This window comes from Hypoxylon trugodes (assembly GCF_022578975.1).
Source record: "Hypoxylon trugodes strain CBS 135444 unplaced genomic scaffold F4822scaffold_11, whole genome shotgun sequence".
NCBI lineage: Eukaryota > Fungi > Ascomycota > Sordariomycetes > Xylariales > Hypoxylaceae > Hypoxylon > Hypoxylon trugodes.
In genome coordinates, this window is record NW_026250026.1 from 170888 (window position 1) to 187541 (window position 16654).

Sequence of the window (16654 nt, forward strand, 5' to 3'; positions counted from 1 at the left end):
AGGTACTGCTGCCTTGTACAAAATGTGGTCCGTGTAACATCCTCCACATCGCATGCAGCACAAGCTCAAATTCAATGCCGAAAAGAGCAAGGAAGGGAACTGGGGACAAAGTAGTTTAATGTAGATTTGAGGCTGAGCTAGGACAATTTGCAGCCAAATTTAATTGAAAACCTTCGCATTCTAGCCTCAAAGCTACATATGTACGCTCGAGTACTTAAGGTACAAAGCCACGATTCTATCAGATTCTACGAGGGAACAGTGGCGCACTAGAAAATCTCAGCCTCGAACTCGCACTCAGCCAAAAGTTGTGTTGGTGCCGTTGCAAAAAGGAAGAAACAAGAAGAGGATTCACACCACTGAACTTCTTAAAAAGTTGCTTGCTAATCGGTAGCAAACCAAACTTGAAAAATCCTGGAGTTTTTCAATTTCCTTTGAGATCTTCCTTCTTTTTCTTCTTTCCATTCCCATCCATCACCTGCCTGCAGTGAATTTCGGGGTGCATTGATAAGAGATATCATTGGTCCAAGTCCAAGGGTTAGAGCCTTCTCGAATCGGAACGGTAGACTACTTTCAGCAGGAACGCAGCCAGAACCTTCCAGCAACTCCGACCTAACGTACCTTGACGCAGAACCTTAGAAACCTTAGAAGCCAATCCACCAATCTTGTGCATCGTCACTTTGTGAATTTGTTGCCAAAGCTTTTGGTCCGACCACATTCAATAATTCCATCATCACCCTTTTTTTTTTCGCGGTTACTTTTCACTTTTACTTTATTTCACCTGGTAAGTGTTTTTCATTGTCAATGCTTATTCTTATCCCTTGAGATACCCCATTCTACTTATTTCTAAACCTTTCCCAAATTTCCCACCGAAAAAAAAAGACCGTGTGAAAACTGGTCCGAGGAACTGTGGGGCTTCACTCGATTCCCTTTTCCCTCTTCTAAATATACAAGCCTCTCCATTTTCTAGATAACTTTACTATCTGTTTGATCTCGGAGTCGCATTATTGACTAATACTAATCATCATTAAAAGACCTTGCCTAATCCGACCAATTCTCCCTCACTTACGTATCTTACCCTCGAGAATCCTTCCGTCTTATCCAGAACCAGAACCAGGACGCAAATATGGTCAAGGAAACAAAGTTCTACGATGCTCTTGGCGTATGTTTTACCCCTCAGTGCTCGTAGCTACGTAATTTCGAGGGACACATACTGATCCGCTTTGCTTAGGTCGCGCCGACTGCGACAGATCAAGAGCTCAAGAAGGCATACAAGACAGGCGCTTTAAAGTGGCACCCTGGTATGTTGTAGCCTGAATTTGTTAAACATTTCACAAAGCCGTGATATTAACTATAGGCCAACAGACAAGAACGCCCACAACCCCGGTGCCGAGGAAAAATTCAAGGAGATCTCACATGCCTACGAAATCCTCTCCGATCCCCAGAAGCGTCAAATTTACGACCAATATGGTGAGGCCGGCCTTGAGGGAGGCGCTGGAGGTGGTGGCATGGCTGCCGAAGACTTGTTCGCTCAATTCTTCGGCTCCGGTTCCTTCGGTGGTGGCCTCGGCGGTATGTTTAGTGGTATGGGCGGAGCACCTCGTGGCCCTCCTAAGGCGCGCACTATCCACCACACACACAAGGTATCTCTCGAGGATATCTATCGAGGCAAGATTTCAAAGCTCGCTTTACAACGATCTGTCATCTGCCCGAAGTGTGAAGGCCGAGGTGGTAAGGAAGGCGCAGTTCGACGATGCCCCGGCTGTGATGGTCACGGTATGAAGACCATGATGCGACAAATGGGTCCGATGATCCAACGTTTCCAGACTGTCTGCCCGGACTGCAACGGTGAAGGTGAAATTATTAAGGAGAAGGACCGATGTAAGTCTTGTAACGGCAAGAAGACCATCGTGGACAGGAAAGTTCTCCACGTACACGTAGATCGTGGTGTCCGAAGCGGCACGAAGGTTGAGTTCAGGGGAGAAGGTGATCAAGCTCCTGGTGTCCAAGCCGGAGACGTCGTCTTCGAGATTGAGCAGAAGCCTCACCCTCGATTTACGCGAAAAGAGGATGACCTCCTTTACCGCGCCGAAATCGACCTCGTCACAGCCTTAGCCGGTGGCACCATCTTCGTCGAACATCTAGATGACAGGTGGCTAAGTGTTGAAATCTTGCCGGGCGAGGCCATCGCACCAGGTATGTTCCGAACCATTTATTCCCTATCTTGAACTTGGCGCTAATTCGTTGAATGTAGACACCGTAAAGATGCTCCGAGGACAGGGTATGCCTTCTCACAGACATCACGACTTCGGCAACATGTACATACAATTCTCCGTCAAGTTCCCTGAGCGCGGCTGGACAGAGGATGCTTCTGCCTTCGAAGCTCTACGTAAGATCCTTCCAGCTCCAGCTCTTCAGACTATCCCTCCCACAGATGCCATGACGGATAGCGTGGACCTGGAAGATCTGGAAAACCAGAGCCAGGCCCGAGCTTTCGGTGGCGCGGGAGGTATGGACGACGAGGACGAGGATGGCCACCCTCATGCTGAGCGTGTGCAATGCGCGTCCCAGTAAATGGCCTTGAAGCCAAGGAGGAAATATTCTGCTCGTGAGAAATTATTTACATCAAAGAGTTTTTCAACTCGTATAATATGGCGACGTTTTCAAGGGTCCTCTGGTTGGTGTTCCTAAGAGGGGAAAGAAGACGACGACATTTACGGCGTAACGTTTTCGAGGGGAATGAGGAAAGTGAACGATATGATTTGCATATTCAGGGCTAAGCACAAGGGTGGAAAGGAGGCTGCAACCATATCTGATACGAAACGGACCATTATTTGATTCGGAGGGGCAAGGAGGTTTCGCTCTTCTGTTTTATTCTAGTAGCGGCAGCTTCCTCCCCCTTTTTTTTCTTCATCGATTACCACCGGCGCTCATCTTATCAAAGCTCCGTGAAATGCTCTTTGCGAGTTGGCGTTAGAAGGGAACATAGAGAGAGGAATCAGGACACACATGCTTTTTAACGCGATTGCTTACTTATTCCGGTATTGATTGCATTGCATTTGAAAACAGCTGGTTTCCGTTTCTTACCTATCGCTGAGACTAATATAGTGTGCTTTTGTGATATGTGCTGTGTAGTCACGTAAATGTGTCTTGGTGGTATGATCTGTTGCTCCCGCAATGCCATATTGCTAACTAGTTTGCTTCAGAAACTTTGTAGAAATCTGCGTAGATTTGGGGTAGAAATAACCTCTAGTTATAATATGGTAAGACTATCATCCCTCCACGTCATCCTCAAATTCGGTCTTCCGCAGTTTACCGACTGGGTAGAGGATATTGTCTAGTTCTTCCCGAGATAGGTCATGGTTCCCATCGACCACGCTTTCAATGTCTCCTTTATGAACCCAGCTTCCTGTCTCGTCTCGTTCGAACAATAGGAGCGACTGTGCCTCTTCTCCTACCGTCAGATCAACCGCCACGGCTAATTGAGAAGTTCCTTCGGATTTGGGGACGGTAACAGCATCTAAGGGGTTACTAGGTAGATCCAGGGTTTGTGCGTGTTGGAGAACGTTGTCCTTGGTGAGTTGGAAGATGAAGATTGCTGATACCCTGTTTACATTACGTTGTTAGGCTCTTAAAATCTACTAAGGTAAAACGTGAGGACACTTACAATTCGCAGGTTGCTAATACATAGCAACTTCCGTCCACATCATACGAGTACAACTTCGACACAGCGATTTTATTCGTGTCAGGTGTCACTTTTTTCACCTGGTCCAAGAGATCTGTCTTGCTAAGCAGCCGGCCTTCTTTCCAATTCCATAGGAATAATTCATCGTCACCACCCCCAGAAACTAGAAGTTCGGGTCGGGAAGGCGGTATAACGAGGGCGCTGAGGAAAGCCTCGTGGCCTAAACAGTAATTCTCAATGATATGGGCCTGTGGGATCCCGCGCGAGACGCGGATGTGTTCGTCCCGGTCCGCTGTGATGATATACCACGGCTTTCCACTACTACTTGAAGAAGGGGGAGTAGCGATAGCTAAGGCAGTAAGCATTGATACGTGGCCGAGTATTAGCTCGTGCTCGAATGCTGGACCGTCCTTACGGGGGGCGTCTAGGGTGCGGCTTGCTAGGACGCGTTCTTGTTCCTCGAGTGCTCGGAGGTTGCGCTTTGAGTGCACGGTGAAGCGATTTGCAGCAGGCTTAAAGGTTGAGCTTGGGGTTGGTGTGCTGGATAGAGTAGGGGTGGAGCCAGGGGCGGGTGTAGAGGTGTTAGAAGAGGCTTCTGGTACAGCCGCAGCTGAAGGGATTAGGGGGAGGGAGTAGACATCTCCGAATTTGTCGGCGGATAGAATAGTGGTTCCGTCCGTGGTGATAGCGATAGAACTAGGGCGCTTGGGCATGGCTCTGTGCAGTATTAGACCGCTTTCCTCAAGGGTATTGGTAGGGATTATCATACCTTTGACTGATTTCCTTCAGTACACCTTTTCCGTCATGCTCAAGCACCCATAATGTTTTATCTTGTCCCGTCACGACAACTATATGACTTCCATCTTCAGTAGCCGTTAAGAGAATGACGAATGGTAATTCTGGCCGTTGACTACTAGACTCGGACTTTTGCTTCTTTCCTTTCTTCCCATTTGCTGTTGCAACACCTTCTACTGCTTCGATGTCAGCCTTGCCATTTTCTCCCTCGACGCTTGGCCTCTCATCCGAGCTCAGTTTACGCTTCTTTGACGGAGGCTGACCATTCTCATGTTCATCAATATCTTGATCTTCTGGAACGGTTCCTTGAGGCTCACTATTTCCGACTTCCTTCACGGAGGGATGGGTCCAAGATGAGAGGAATGAGGAATTAGAATCAAGATCGAATGTGTGGATGTCGGTTCCCTTAGCAGCACAGAGGATGGAGCTCTGTCCGAGTCGAGTCACACATTGGTATGGAAGACCCATGACGTTGTGAGTTGACATGCGAGCACCAGCAATCGCGCACTCTCCAACGACTATCTTGATATTCTTATGTTGTATATCTCGTGAGATATTCCTTAGCAGGTGTGCCTGTGCTCGTTCCGTAAAGTTGGTTTTAGATATTGTGAAGTTTTCAGATGAAAATTCCTAGTTGATACGGGTTATTGCACAATTGAAAGAAAAAGCTTCGAAATGAAATTTGGCGGGAAGTTTGCGTTTATGCATTACTCGAATAGCGCTAATTGACCCAGCCATGTGGTTGCTTTTTATAATTTGGGTACGTACTTAAGTATGAATATTCAACCTACCTAGGTAAGTTTATTACGCCCAGGTTTGTACAATGAAGCATTTCGCTATTTTGGTGGATCATCACAATCGAGCCAGCTTGTTATATCGAGCTTTAGCTGCTGCATCTCCAGAGTTTGTCTACTTGTACCTAGGTAGATGTGAGCGTACCGATTCTCCCGTTCTTGTAACAAAGTACCATTTTAATAAATAACTATGATTGGTTGTACCATTAATTTCCCAGCCGTAATCTGTGGCGCAGCTTACGCTAGTTACGCAACTAAGTTCGGGAGAGTGGATACCTTGAATATTCACGTATCATTTCATCCATCTACCATCATCCTACACGTCTCACGATACTTGAAAAAGCCAGTTTAACATTCATTACACCTCTAATAGTATACCCATAAAACTACATTGGTCGTCAATTACGATACTTACTAGTTTCCTATCTTTTTGCTTTGACCCAGACTTAACCTTGAATTGAAATACTAAAGAAACACCGACGGATCCGTCTCACGGACTTCAATCGATAGCTTCAATTTGGTAGTGGCCGCGCGCAACACACAAAAAAAAAAAAAACAGCTACTCCAACCCTAGCCCATCATGGCGCAACTACTCCTCGACCTTGTTTATTCTTTTGGCAATTGTCTAAATTGCTTTCCTGGATCGCCAACCTTAAAGATTAACAGTCGATCATTCAAGATATTGCGCTTGTTAGGAGAGGGTGGTTTCAGCTATGTATACCTCGTACAAGACACAGCAACAGCAGAGCTGTTCGCTCTTAAGAAGATCCGATGTCCTTTTGGCGCCGAATCGGTTCAACAGGCTATGCGAGAAGTCGAAGCATATAAAACCTTTGCCCATACACCCAACATTATCCACAGCGTTGATTATTCTATTGCAAGCGAACGAAACGATGCGGACTCGAAGACGGTCTATGTACTATTACCATATTACCGACGAGGAAATCTACAAGATATTATCAATGCGAACCTAGTAAACCACACAAACTTCCCTGAGACAGAACTCATGCGCCTATTCCTCGGCGTGTGCCAGGCGCTCCGATATATGCATGAATATCGAGGACCTGCCGGTGGTGAGCGCATGGAGATGGGCAATGCGAAAGCCGGTGAGGAAGATGTGGGAGGACGAAGCGGAAGAGGAAGACGAAATAAAGCCGTCGCGGCAGCCGATGCAGACGACGAGACAGAACAGGCCAGGCCGCTGATGGTAAATGAAGAGGTTGTGGCGCCTGGTGAGCGAAGATCCTACGCACACAGAGATATTAAGCCAGGTAAGCTTCCTAAGCTACTTTCCAAATTGGAACTTCACATACTAACGGGGAATCCTCAAGGTAACATTATGATCGACGACTCTGGCTCGCAACCAATCATCATGGATCTAGGCTCTATCTCCGAATCGCCGATACCTATAACATCACGTTCCCTCGCCATCGCTACACAAGATATCGCCGCAGAACACAGCACAATGCCTTACCGAGCGCCCGAGCTCTTCGATGTGAAGACAGGAACTGTCATCGATACTAAGGTCGATATCTGGTCACTTGGGTGCACCTTATACGCTTGTCTAGTCGGCAAGTCTCCTTTCGAAATGCGCAGTGATGAGACTGGTGGTAGTCTGAGCATGTGTGTGCTAGGAGGAGACTGGCGATTCCCGGATGAGACCCCCAGGGGTCAGAAGAAAGGAAAGGCACCAGCTGGCTCCAGCGCGGGCCGTGAAGAAGGTGTGATCAGTGAACCAATTAAGGAGGTGGTCAGAAAATGCTTGAAAGTTGAACCGACCGAGCGTCCAGATATTAGCGAGTTAATAAGTATAGTAGAAGAGGTGATTGAGGAACTACCAGAGGATGATGTATAAGAAAGGTTGGCAGATCAGTTTTTCATGTGTATAATTGTAAACTTATATCCTCAAGTTCTGTATTAGACCACTAGGGACAGGCTACGAAATTCGTTACGACAATAATGGAACTGCTCTGGGAGCAGCAAATAATTCATTTGTATATCCTAGACTTGAAAAATCACGATTGACCTTGACTCTGACAATTTGTAACAATAACCCAAGAATTATGATAATGAATTCTTGTATCCAGATTTTATGCAGGTACACTTGATCTTTGATATGGCCCCACATTTGTAAGTGTATTAACAGTTCGCCAACCTCAATTCATTGGTCAATGTTATTCTCTTAACAAACTCAACTTCTACATATTAACACATAAATAGAGCGAAGGCCGCAACTTCCTGTCAATTAAGAGATGTCATATCTCTGAACCCGACATTCTTTTTTATAATTTCAAAAACAGATCTTCGAGAAAAAGGAGTTGCACAAACCTGATATTTCACCCTTCGGAGTTCCGGGCCACTCACCCGGACCTTCAATTCTGAGATACCCATAACCTATCGCTATGGCATCAGAGAAAACAAGCCGCGCCCCGGAGGCGGAAGAAGACGAGGAGGATGACTACATGAACATGACATTCGGGGAGGAAGAACCTACATCAAAACCCGCCGAAACTTCACTTCAGCGCCGCCAGCGTTTAAAGCGGGAAGGCGAGATCAAAGGGCGCGTGAAATCTAAAGCGGAACAAGCCGCTGAGGAGCGCGCTGCCAGGGAAGAAGCTTTATCACGGTCTATGTTGCTTGATGGCTCCCGGGCTAAAAAGAGCAAAGGTCTTGCTATGATGGCTAAGATGGGATTCAAAGCTGGTACGGCGCTTGGTAGTACGGAGAATGGGAATGAAGCTAGGCTCGAGCCTATACGGCCGGAGATGAAGGAGGATAGGGGCGGAATAGGTCTAGATTCGGATCGCAAGAGGAAAATTAATGAGGCGGCGACACAGCAGGAGAAGAAGTTGAAGATCGATGAGACGGAATTCCGCGATCGTGTTAGGAAGGAAAGAGAAACGGCGAGGTTGGAGAGGCAGTTCTACGCCGGGATGAAGGTCTGTGAGAGGATGGATGAGGAGAGTGGAGGTGATGATCTGCGGCAAAAGGATGATGACGCGGAAGAAGAGGAGTCGTCAACGAAAAAGAAAAGGACATTATCTACACGTCCACTCAAATCCATTCCTGTAGTCTGGAGAGGTCTTGTTCGAAATCGAGAAGAAGCAGAACGAGATCGTAGGATGCGACACGACCTAGAACAAAGTTCAACACGGCTTCCGACATATATAGACGATATGGAGGACGAAGACGACAGAAAAGCGATGGGCAAGACAAGTATAGCATATGTACCCGTCGAAGATCTGGAAGAGGAAGATCCAGAGCTGGATGAGTTCAACGCACTCGAGGCTGAAGAGAAGTTGAGACGACTTGTGGAATACCTTCGGAAGGAGCACAACTACTGCTTCTGGTGCAAATGCAGCTATCCGGACGAGACGATGGAGGGCTGCCCTGGTTTGACGGAGGAAGATCACGATTAATATGATAGTTCAGCATGGCCTGATCTCCCGCGCCCTATATTAAAGAAATTTGCTACATACAGGTCGACATCAGCACCTCAAAATCACCCATGTTCTAGTCAGAGTACTATATAAGGGTAAGGCTATCTTCACAGCAATCGATTCTGGCACCTCCTAATGAGTAATTAGGGTCTCGGCGACGTTCGATAAAACCCATACTCATCCTTGGGATAATTAATCTTGCAAGGTAATCAAACAAGCCATGCAAATACCTAAGCAGAGATACTAAGAAATTGGTCTAACCGATTATAATACCATGGCCCTTGGGGGTGTAATAGAATAAAGTTACCACTGGAGGCTTCTACATAACACCTGCGGACCTCACGCCGAGAAATCTGAGATAGTAAAACATATGACACTTGAGTAATTCGCTTCCATTACTTTCCATTTTATTGTGAGTACCAAAGGCTACCTCGACAAAGCATGTCATACCTGAGAGTAAGCCCAAGTCACGCCACTGACGTGCGTGTCACTCATTTCCTACGCCTGTGGCGGCGCCATAAAGCCCTCCCGGGAATAAACCCGTTCTTCTACACCTATATCCTCGTTCCTTATTTCCGGTCATCTTAGCACTTGAGCAAATATTTTCGTTATAGAACCACACCCACACAACACAGCACATAAAAAGGAAAAGGAATCACAAAAAGACTCACCAGATATGCGGTTTCTCCGCTATAAATTTCTCCATTAACTCCAGACACTCGGTCGAGTCAAGCACAACGACTTCAACGCCGCGACTCTTAAGATACGCCTCGCCACCTAGAAATGTCTTATTCTCACCGATTACGATGCGGGAGATGCCGTACAGAAGGCAGGCTCCGGTACCTAAGCACCCCTCAGCATATGCAGGCCCGTAGCGAGGTAGGGATATGTACTCACACATATCACATGGGGATAGAGTCGTGTACATAGTACTTCCACGGTATGCCGAAGACGGCAGCCGTCCTGCATTTTGGAGGCAGGAAGTCTCACCCTGTGCCAGTCAGCCACTTAATATACCCATCCCGAGAAAAAAAAGCATATAGATGACATGTAAGAACAAAACAAGTGATCTTGATACTTACGTGCAGAATCGGATTCCCATTTTGAACCCTCATATTATGACCTCGACCGAGCACTTTGCCGTCCGCCGCGATTAACGCTGCGCCTATCTACCATACCGTATAAATAAATTGTCAGCATAAACCGTAAGTGATTTGTTCACTTTATGAATTGGATACTTAGTACATACCGGGACACCTCCTTCTTGGTATCCAATCTTAGCCTCTTCAAGTGCCAGACTCAGACCCTTTGAATCGTTCATCCTGACCGTAGCCCGTCCAGGTGAATAGTGATTTATACCTAGTAATACCCCTTAGAAATTGAGGATGGGGTTTTATGAACATCTAATTGTCCTTATCTTGGAGAAATGAAAATGTGAAGCTGGAATATGTACCTAGGTAGTGTTGGAGATAAGCGGAAGTCCCCGCCGAGTGGCTGTTATCGTGGGACTAGACTCTAGTTCTAAGACTGAATATGATGATTTCTTACTACCTCTTTAACATAGCATATTTACATCACGCACGAATTATCACTAAAAATCCATCTGAAAACATTTTTGTCAATTATGTCGGAGTTCATTCATTTGTCTGACACCTCTTTAGACAAAAATGGCTCCTTTCTCTCACGTCTATCTCATGGCATTTTTGCCTTTGGCATAACATCTGAGACTACTAAATTTCCCAAGTAGTCTCTGCCAACCTGAAAATCAAGGTATTGTACAAATCTCGAAAGCCGACAAAGTAGTAACCTCTCCTTGTCTCACTTTGAGATCCCGACTAGAGCATCTCTATCCACCATCGCGCCTTTGGTATATGCCTCTAGTTATACAGAAACCTAGTCCCCTAACGCCGAACTGGGAAAATCAAAGTGCTATGCGAATAAACCACATCCCTCAAACTGAAATTTAGTCAAATGACCCTTGATGATTACGACAGAAGATTGCGCAGCGATGCGTTAGCACTAGCGCCGCTCGCTGGTCGGCCGTCGTTTGATCGTGAGGGCACGCTGCTGTTTAGACTCGGTTCACGGCTCATAGAGATCCCATCCCGGGAGACGGGTGGGCTTCCATGTGTATTTAAGAATGGGGAACGCGAGTTAAGTAATCCTTGCGAGAAGGAGTGCTCTGAGACCCGTGGGGGAGGGCTGCCGTTTGTAAGGGTATGCAGAGAACTATGTGATGAATGGTATGATGACATGAACGGAGAAGTGCCGTTCTGAACCGAAGGAGGGCCGCGGCGAGGCGGCGAGGGAGGAAGCCCGTTGACCATGGGTTGACCAAGCCCATGTTGATGCGGTGGTGCCTGATGGTGGGACATCGGGGCTATTGGTGGCGGCCGAAGATCGCGAAGATGATTAATTTGGTGAAGCGTCGGCGGATGTTGAGGTGGGCTACGATGCCAATCTCCAAAGGGAGTGCTCGGAGGAAAATGGTGAGCGTTTACTGGCGGGCCACCGGGAGCAGCCATCGGACTCGTTGTGGCATGAGGAGTTGTTAATGGTAGCGGTGGAGGGACACTCGCCGATGGTGCGTGCAAAGGGGGGGCAGCAATCGCCGAGTTGGTAGAAGACGTCGTGACTTGCGCCGCTGGTGCTCGTGATCCCCACGAATTCCCTACTTCTGTAATCCTGTTTGTAGTATGCGACGATACGTTGGGTGGATGGCTTATTGAAGTATTGGGAATAGATGGGAGAGGAGGCCTCGACGGTTCGGTTGGTTTCTCTAAAGGTGCCTTCCTGAAAGGTACTAACTTCCGATTATTCCTCTTACATTTATGGCATTGCACGGATCTCTGTGCGACGAACTTTTGCGCTTCACTACTAATAACGTGTTGTTCATTGTATAAGATCTTTTGTTGATCTTTGTTGGTGGGCCACCACTTCGGGCTGACATCGATGCCACAAGTAATGCACACTTTGTCGCCATATTGAGGATTTGTGGCAATTGCATCCGTGGCGTTGTCGATTGATGATGCCCTCTGACCTGATGGCGCTGAGCTGGAAGGTGTTGTAGTCGATTGCCTTCGGTTCTGGTTCGCTTGAGTTGTCACAGTAGGACTCTTAGTGATGACGTTGGCTAAGTTCGCTTTTCGAACATTACCCGTAAGAGTGAGATCTGCTTGCTTATAGTTATGGACGTAAAATTGCAAGGCATTGGTTAGTGGAAGATCTTTGCTTTGGCCATCAAGCTGGGGTACGGGGTCGTGCATCCGATGGAATGTGGTCTTCTGGGGATGATGTTCTTTGCACCATACCACTGCTGACATGATCCCTGTCTCTGTTCCAAAAGTGACGATGTTATGCTGATCTCGGCGGGAGCCTTTCACCGGGGTAATTTCAAAACCGAGAAGATATCCGTTTTGGTGTGCACATTCGACGTGAACTAGTATACTCGTTAATACTTTGGACTAAATATATGTGCAACGAATTGTACTTACCCGGGGCGCGACAATGATGGCATGCCACACATGCACCATTTTTTTGCTTGCATATCTTGCAGGCCTCGTCATATCTGCTTCGTGGAATCGAGGGTATGCCTTCAGAGGGACCTAAAGCAAGAGCATTGCCAAACTTGACTTCGGGCATCCAGACAGCGCAGGTAACGTGGACCCAGTTGTTATCCGCCGTTCTTTTTAAGGGCTCTCTAGGATTCACAGGCCGATTTAGTTCTTCCTGTCTCTTGCGATAGAAATCTGCAGCCTTTTGTGCGAGTTCACGATCATGTCGCTCCTTCTCCTTCTCCTTCTCCGTCTTTTTCTTATGGCTAGTCCTCGGTGGCTCTACAAAGTCGTGTTCCGTAAATTCTACAGGACAGAGGACACATTTGTAATCCTATCCATCGTTAGTCGGTAAGCCGAAAAATAAAAAGGATATACTCACAATGGAAACTTGCGGGTTCTTATCGTTGAGACACATGTCGCAAGTCCATTTACCAGGAAGACGATTGTCCATAACGCCATAACACTTTCGATGAACAGTAAGTCGACACTCTTTACAAGAAAGATGAGCAGAATCTCCTATAGGAGCCATTTGATGGCATATAGCACACGGAAGCGTTCGGGGTTTCGGTAGTTCAGGTGCTGGGGGTGGCGGGGGCTTTTCCACGACTTTTTCCTTCTTTTTGTGCTGGACATGGTTAGCGGCAGTGCCTGAGTCCGAACCATTGGCCTCCGCTTCTTTGTCGGCGATGGTTTTAAGCTTCTTGCGCGGCGGCGGTTCGGCGCCGTTGGGCTGTGGAGCAGGTGCTGCCGCTGAACTTTGTGCCATCGCCGTTGATCCATTCGGTGTGTTATAAACCGTCATGTTCATCATCTCGTTCGCCGCCATAAGCTCCTTTAGTAGTTCCTCGTCAACCCTCCGTTTCCATGAACGGCCACCAGCCGCAGCAACTTTCTTAGCAAGGTCCTCCAGATCTTCCCACTGTATAGCGTATCGTCTCCAGAGCTCTGCGCAACGTCTGCATAAGGCGGCGACATATTGAATCCCCTTGTCCTTATTTGCGTGTTTGCCGTGTCCCTCGGTTACTAGGCCAGTGGCGCTGTTAGGCGCCCGTCGCCACTGCCGTGAAGTTTTGGTAAGGCAAAATTTACACACGAAACTTCTCTTTAGCTTGAGAGCCTTTTCGGTGTCGAACGCCGAGTCGTCCTGGTCATCAGCAACATCATCTTGAAGCTTATTTGCTGTGGCTTCAGCCTTCTTAGCTTCCTTTTTGCCCTTTCTGCCCGAAAAATTACCCCATATTTGCTTTCCTCGGTCTGTCTTTTTCCATGTGTAATAAAAGCGGACGATCTGCGAATGCTTGACTGTCTTTACATGCTTCGTAACAAAATAAAGCTCCGAGCCAAATTTCGTCACCGCTTCTTCAAATTTCTTGAGTTCAGCGGGACTGAGTTCTGGCTCTTTGAATTCGGACTTGTCAACTTTCAATAACGCTTTAGAGGCCTTGGAAATGTCATAATCATTTTTGAATAAGGTATTGATAGCCACGTCTCGAACGTTAGTGGATTCCTTGGGAAGGCTGAACATGGGGGTAAGTTTTGCCCTCGAATTTTCCACGTACGCATCAAGCTGTTGTTCTGTGATTTCCGTATCGACCTCGTTCAAGGGTTTCCACAATAGCTGTGCTGTATTGTTTGGGTCGTCATTATCGTAGTCCTCGCCGCGTGCGACATATCCCGCAGGTTCATCTTGAACCCATCTCGGACGTTTCTCACGAGCGGCTTTCTCAGCTTCGAGGGCTGCAAGGGCCTCTTTTGCTTGCTTGCTATCCTTCTTACCCACTTTTTTGATCTCTAAAGGTTTCACATATTTGACAGGACGACCAGGCCAAGGAAGAACGGTAGCTTGGTGTTTAGGTCCCAAACGAGAACCGGCTCGAGGATAGATCCGGTCGTCGTAATCGAGGGCATCTTCTACCTTGCAATGTTGGCCTAGGTATCGGTAAGGCCATAGGCTCGCATGGTAAATTTGTTCGGCTGTCGCCGGCTGGTGAGAGTCGTCAATGCCATCCACCGGACTGGTACGATTAGTATCGATAACTTCGTCTTCATCCTCCCAAGTCTCCTCTTCTTCAGCTTCTGGGTGGGAATCTACTAAACTGGGGGTATGTCGGGCCTCCAATTTCCTCTCCTGGGCACGACTGCATGCAGCACAAGCCCAAGCAAAACCACGTGACGGTTTCTTTAATAAAGGTGGTCGGACACAGTTCATGTGATACGTCTGCTGACAGACGGCGCAGTCAACGGAGTCATTGCTGTTATCTTAGTCAGTAATCGTTATCAATTATGATTGTATGTATATGCAATAGCGTGTGTGAAAAGGGGGGGGTAGGACAGGGGATAGGGCAAAGAGTATGCATGATGACATAAGCAGCGACGTACCTTGCACAATACCCACTGCATCTCTTACAAAGCTTGACGGCACTTGTAAATTCCTTGGACCGACCCTGCTCCACCAGAATGTACTTCCACCTTTCATCTAACACTTTCTTTACCCTTTCGGGCACATTAACAATTTGAAAACATGGGATTACATCGTAATTCTTTTGGATGTAGCGATCATAAAGCTTTTCATACCAAAAGCAATCGGGTGTTTTTCGGTATGCCTCCATATCTTCGATCTCGGCCTTGTGGCGGATCTCGCACTTACCGCGCAATGCGGTTAGCGGACTGATGTCCGAGTGCATAGTGGCAAAGACCAGTCTCGTGTCATTGACCTTCTTGCCGATATCCTTTGGTCGATAGTACCAATTGATTCGCAGTGCATCAACAGGCTTCGCAACGTCATTTTGCACGTGGAGAAACTCCATGATACGCCCTAGATAGTATGGTTCCCCTGGTGGCTCGCATACAAGGTATACGTGGTCTAAGTAGAATTCAAAGTTAGCTATTGTTAATAGATTGAGCAATTTTCGTTATTTTGGCGTCTTGGGACGTACCGTTCGCCTGTAATGTTGTGCCATCGTCCGCCACCATCTTCCCATCTTTCGGAGTCGCGCCATATTTTTCAAAGGACAGCATATTGGTCATTTTATATCCTGCGTTACTGCCATTCTGTGTAGGGGTCATCACGTTCATGCCATTTCGTTTCGTCGTCGCGGTGTTAGAGCTTGTCGGCGTCGGCGTGTTCGCGTGGCTATTCGCATTGCTTGCATTCGATTGCGCTGGTGCTTTTCGCTTCTTTGAAGGGTTGGTAGAGGTAGTGGTAGATGTTGTATTTGATGTCGGGTTAGCCGTCGAATGCGAATCCTTTGCCGTGGTGTGCGAACCACTACCGGCATTACCATTTGCCCCAGCTTTGCCATCCTCTGGTCCTGCTCCCTTTCGTGATGTCGAACTCGTAGCTTTCGGTGCATCGCTCGTGCCATTTGTGGATGCACTCACCTGTCGCGAAGATTTCTTAGGCTCTTCGTCCTTTTTCTCCGCGTAGGCGTCGTACATATCCACATCGACATCTTTGTCCTCTGCGTAATTTGGCCGCGCTTGGCCGCGATTTCGGGAACGCGTACCATAGGGAGATGGACCTGCCATAGCCTCCTTAATCGACGGGTTAGATCCCGACGAGGTGGACTTGGTCATTGGTTGTGAGTCAAGTGCATTTTCGCCGGATACCTTGGTGTTGGTAGGCTTTGGTGGTTGAGTTGGGGGTGCAGATGTTGATGTGTGTGAGGTGAATTTGTTTGGCGCGGAGGCGGAATCTGGGAGTTCCTTGCTGTTCGAGGATGACGAAGGATTGGGCTGGTCCTCGGACTTCTGCGCCATGGTGGGTGATTAAAAGGCGGCGCATCCAATGTAACACGAAGGAACGCCGAAAACTTGACAGCGGGCTAATTGTGGTAAATAGTGCAGTTTTGCTTCCATAAGATGTACCAATCTAAGTGCGGGCCTCGCAGACAGAATGTTTCAGACAAAAACTGCACCGATGACCGTGGATTCCATATGAGCGTTTCGCCGGTGGTACCACGACGGCAAGCTGGAAACAAGGGTCCGTGGGAAGCCTACCGAATTATGTCCCACGATGATCCCCTCGGTTGGAAGTTCGTCAAAAGATGAGGGAAAAGAAGTGAAAGCACGGTAAGGTAAAGTTACCAAGTAACTAAAGTAAGGCGAAGTAGGGCAAGTGGCAGAAAAGTAAAAGGTGGATATCTGTGTTGTGTGTGCCTAGTTGGCGAGTCAGAAGTCAGATTAGGGAATCTCGAAGAAAAGTATTAAAAGAAACGAGACATAAAAAGTTAATCTCTAGCCGAGAAAGAGAGAAATAAAAAAACGGACGGGCCAAGTTTGTGTATGTGTATGAGTAGTGTTGAAAAAAAAGAAGGTGGGAGGACGTGACGGCGATGGGGAACGGGGAGAAAAGATGGTACAAGTTAAAGGTAGAAAGAAGAAACA

The 16654-nt window shown here is 47.4% G+C and overlaps 6 protein-coding genes across 6 annotated transcripts; 3 read left to right on the forward strand and 3 right to left on the reverse strand.

Annotated features, from left to right (window-relative positions):
- Window positions 1-758: 758 nt before the first annotated feature.
- F4822DRAFT_419693 (chaperone protein dnaJ 2) lies at window positions 759-3124 on the forward strand. Its single transcript, XM_051459640.1, has 4 exons — window positions 759-1159; window positions 1229-1298; window positions 1363-2193; window positions 2252-3124. The coding sequence occupies exons 1-4, from the start codon at window positions 1124-1126 to the stop codon at window positions 2569-2571; spliced, it is 1257 nt and encodes a 418-aa protein (XP_051308990.1). The 5' UTR covers window positions 759-1123; the 3' UTR covers window positions 2572-3124.
- F4822DRAFT_419695 (uncharacterized protein) lies at window positions 3125-5340 on the reverse strand. The gene is made up of 3 exons (XM_051459641.1): window positions 4452-5340; window positions 3665-4399; window positions 3125-3603 (listed from the first exon to the last, which is right to left on the reverse strand). The coding sequence occupies exons 1-3, from the start codon at window positions 4961-4963 to the stop codon at window positions 3270-3272; spliced, it is 1581 nt and encodes a 526-aa protein (XP_051308991.1). The 5' UTR covers window positions 4964-5340; the 3' UTR covers window positions 3125-3269.
- Window positions 5341-5813: 473 nt separating this feature from the next.
- F4822DRAFT_419696 (kinase-like protein) lies at window positions 5814-7326 on the forward strand. Its single transcript, XM_051459642.1, has 2 exons — window positions 5814-6542; window positions 6603-7326. The coding sequence occupies exons 1-2, from the start codon at window positions 5852-5854 to the stop codon at window positions 7124-7126; spliced, it is 1215 nt and encodes a 404-aa protein (XP_051308992.1). The 5' UTR covers window positions 5814-5851; the 3' UTR covers window positions 7127-7326.
- A 210-nt stretch (window positions 7327-7536) lies between these two features.
- Window positions 7537-9348, forward strand: F4822DRAFT_69007 (uncharacterized protein). Its single transcript, XM_051463855.1, has 2 exons — window positions 7537-8806; window positions 8859-9348. Exon 1 carries the CDS (start codon window positions 7674-7676, stop codon window positions 8688-8690), a length of 1017 nt encoding a protein of 338 aa, XP_051308993.1. The 5' UTR covers window positions 7537-7673; the 3' UTR covers window positions 8691-8806; window positions 8859-9348.
- Window positions 8924-10364, reverse strand: F4822DRAFT_69080 (putative cytosine deaminase). The gene is made up of 6 exons (XM_051463856.1): window positions 9961-10364; window positions 9794-9880; window positions 9609-9702; window positions 9383-9554; window positions 9162-9279; window positions 8924-9109 (listed from the first exon to the last, which is right to left on the reverse strand). The coding sequence occupies exons 1-5, from the start codon at window positions 10030-10032 to the stop codon at window positions 9210-9212; spliced, it is 495 nt and encodes a 164-aa protein (XP_051308994.1). The 5' UTR covers window positions 10033-10364; the 3' UTR covers window positions 8924-9109; window positions 9162-9209.
- F4822DRAFT_419715 (uncharacterized protein) lies at window positions 10271-16654 on the reverse strand. Its single transcript, XM_051459643.1, has 5 exons — window positions 15205-16654; window positions 14648-15131; window positions 12648-14520; window positions 12206-12599; window positions 10271-12150 (listed from the first exon to the last, which is right to left on the reverse strand). The coding sequence occupies exons 1-5, from the start codon at window positions 16025-16027 to the stop codon at window positions 10697-10699; spliced, it is 5028 nt and encodes a 1675-aa protein (XP_051308995.1). The 5' UTR covers window positions 16028-16654; the 3' UTR covers window positions 10271-10696.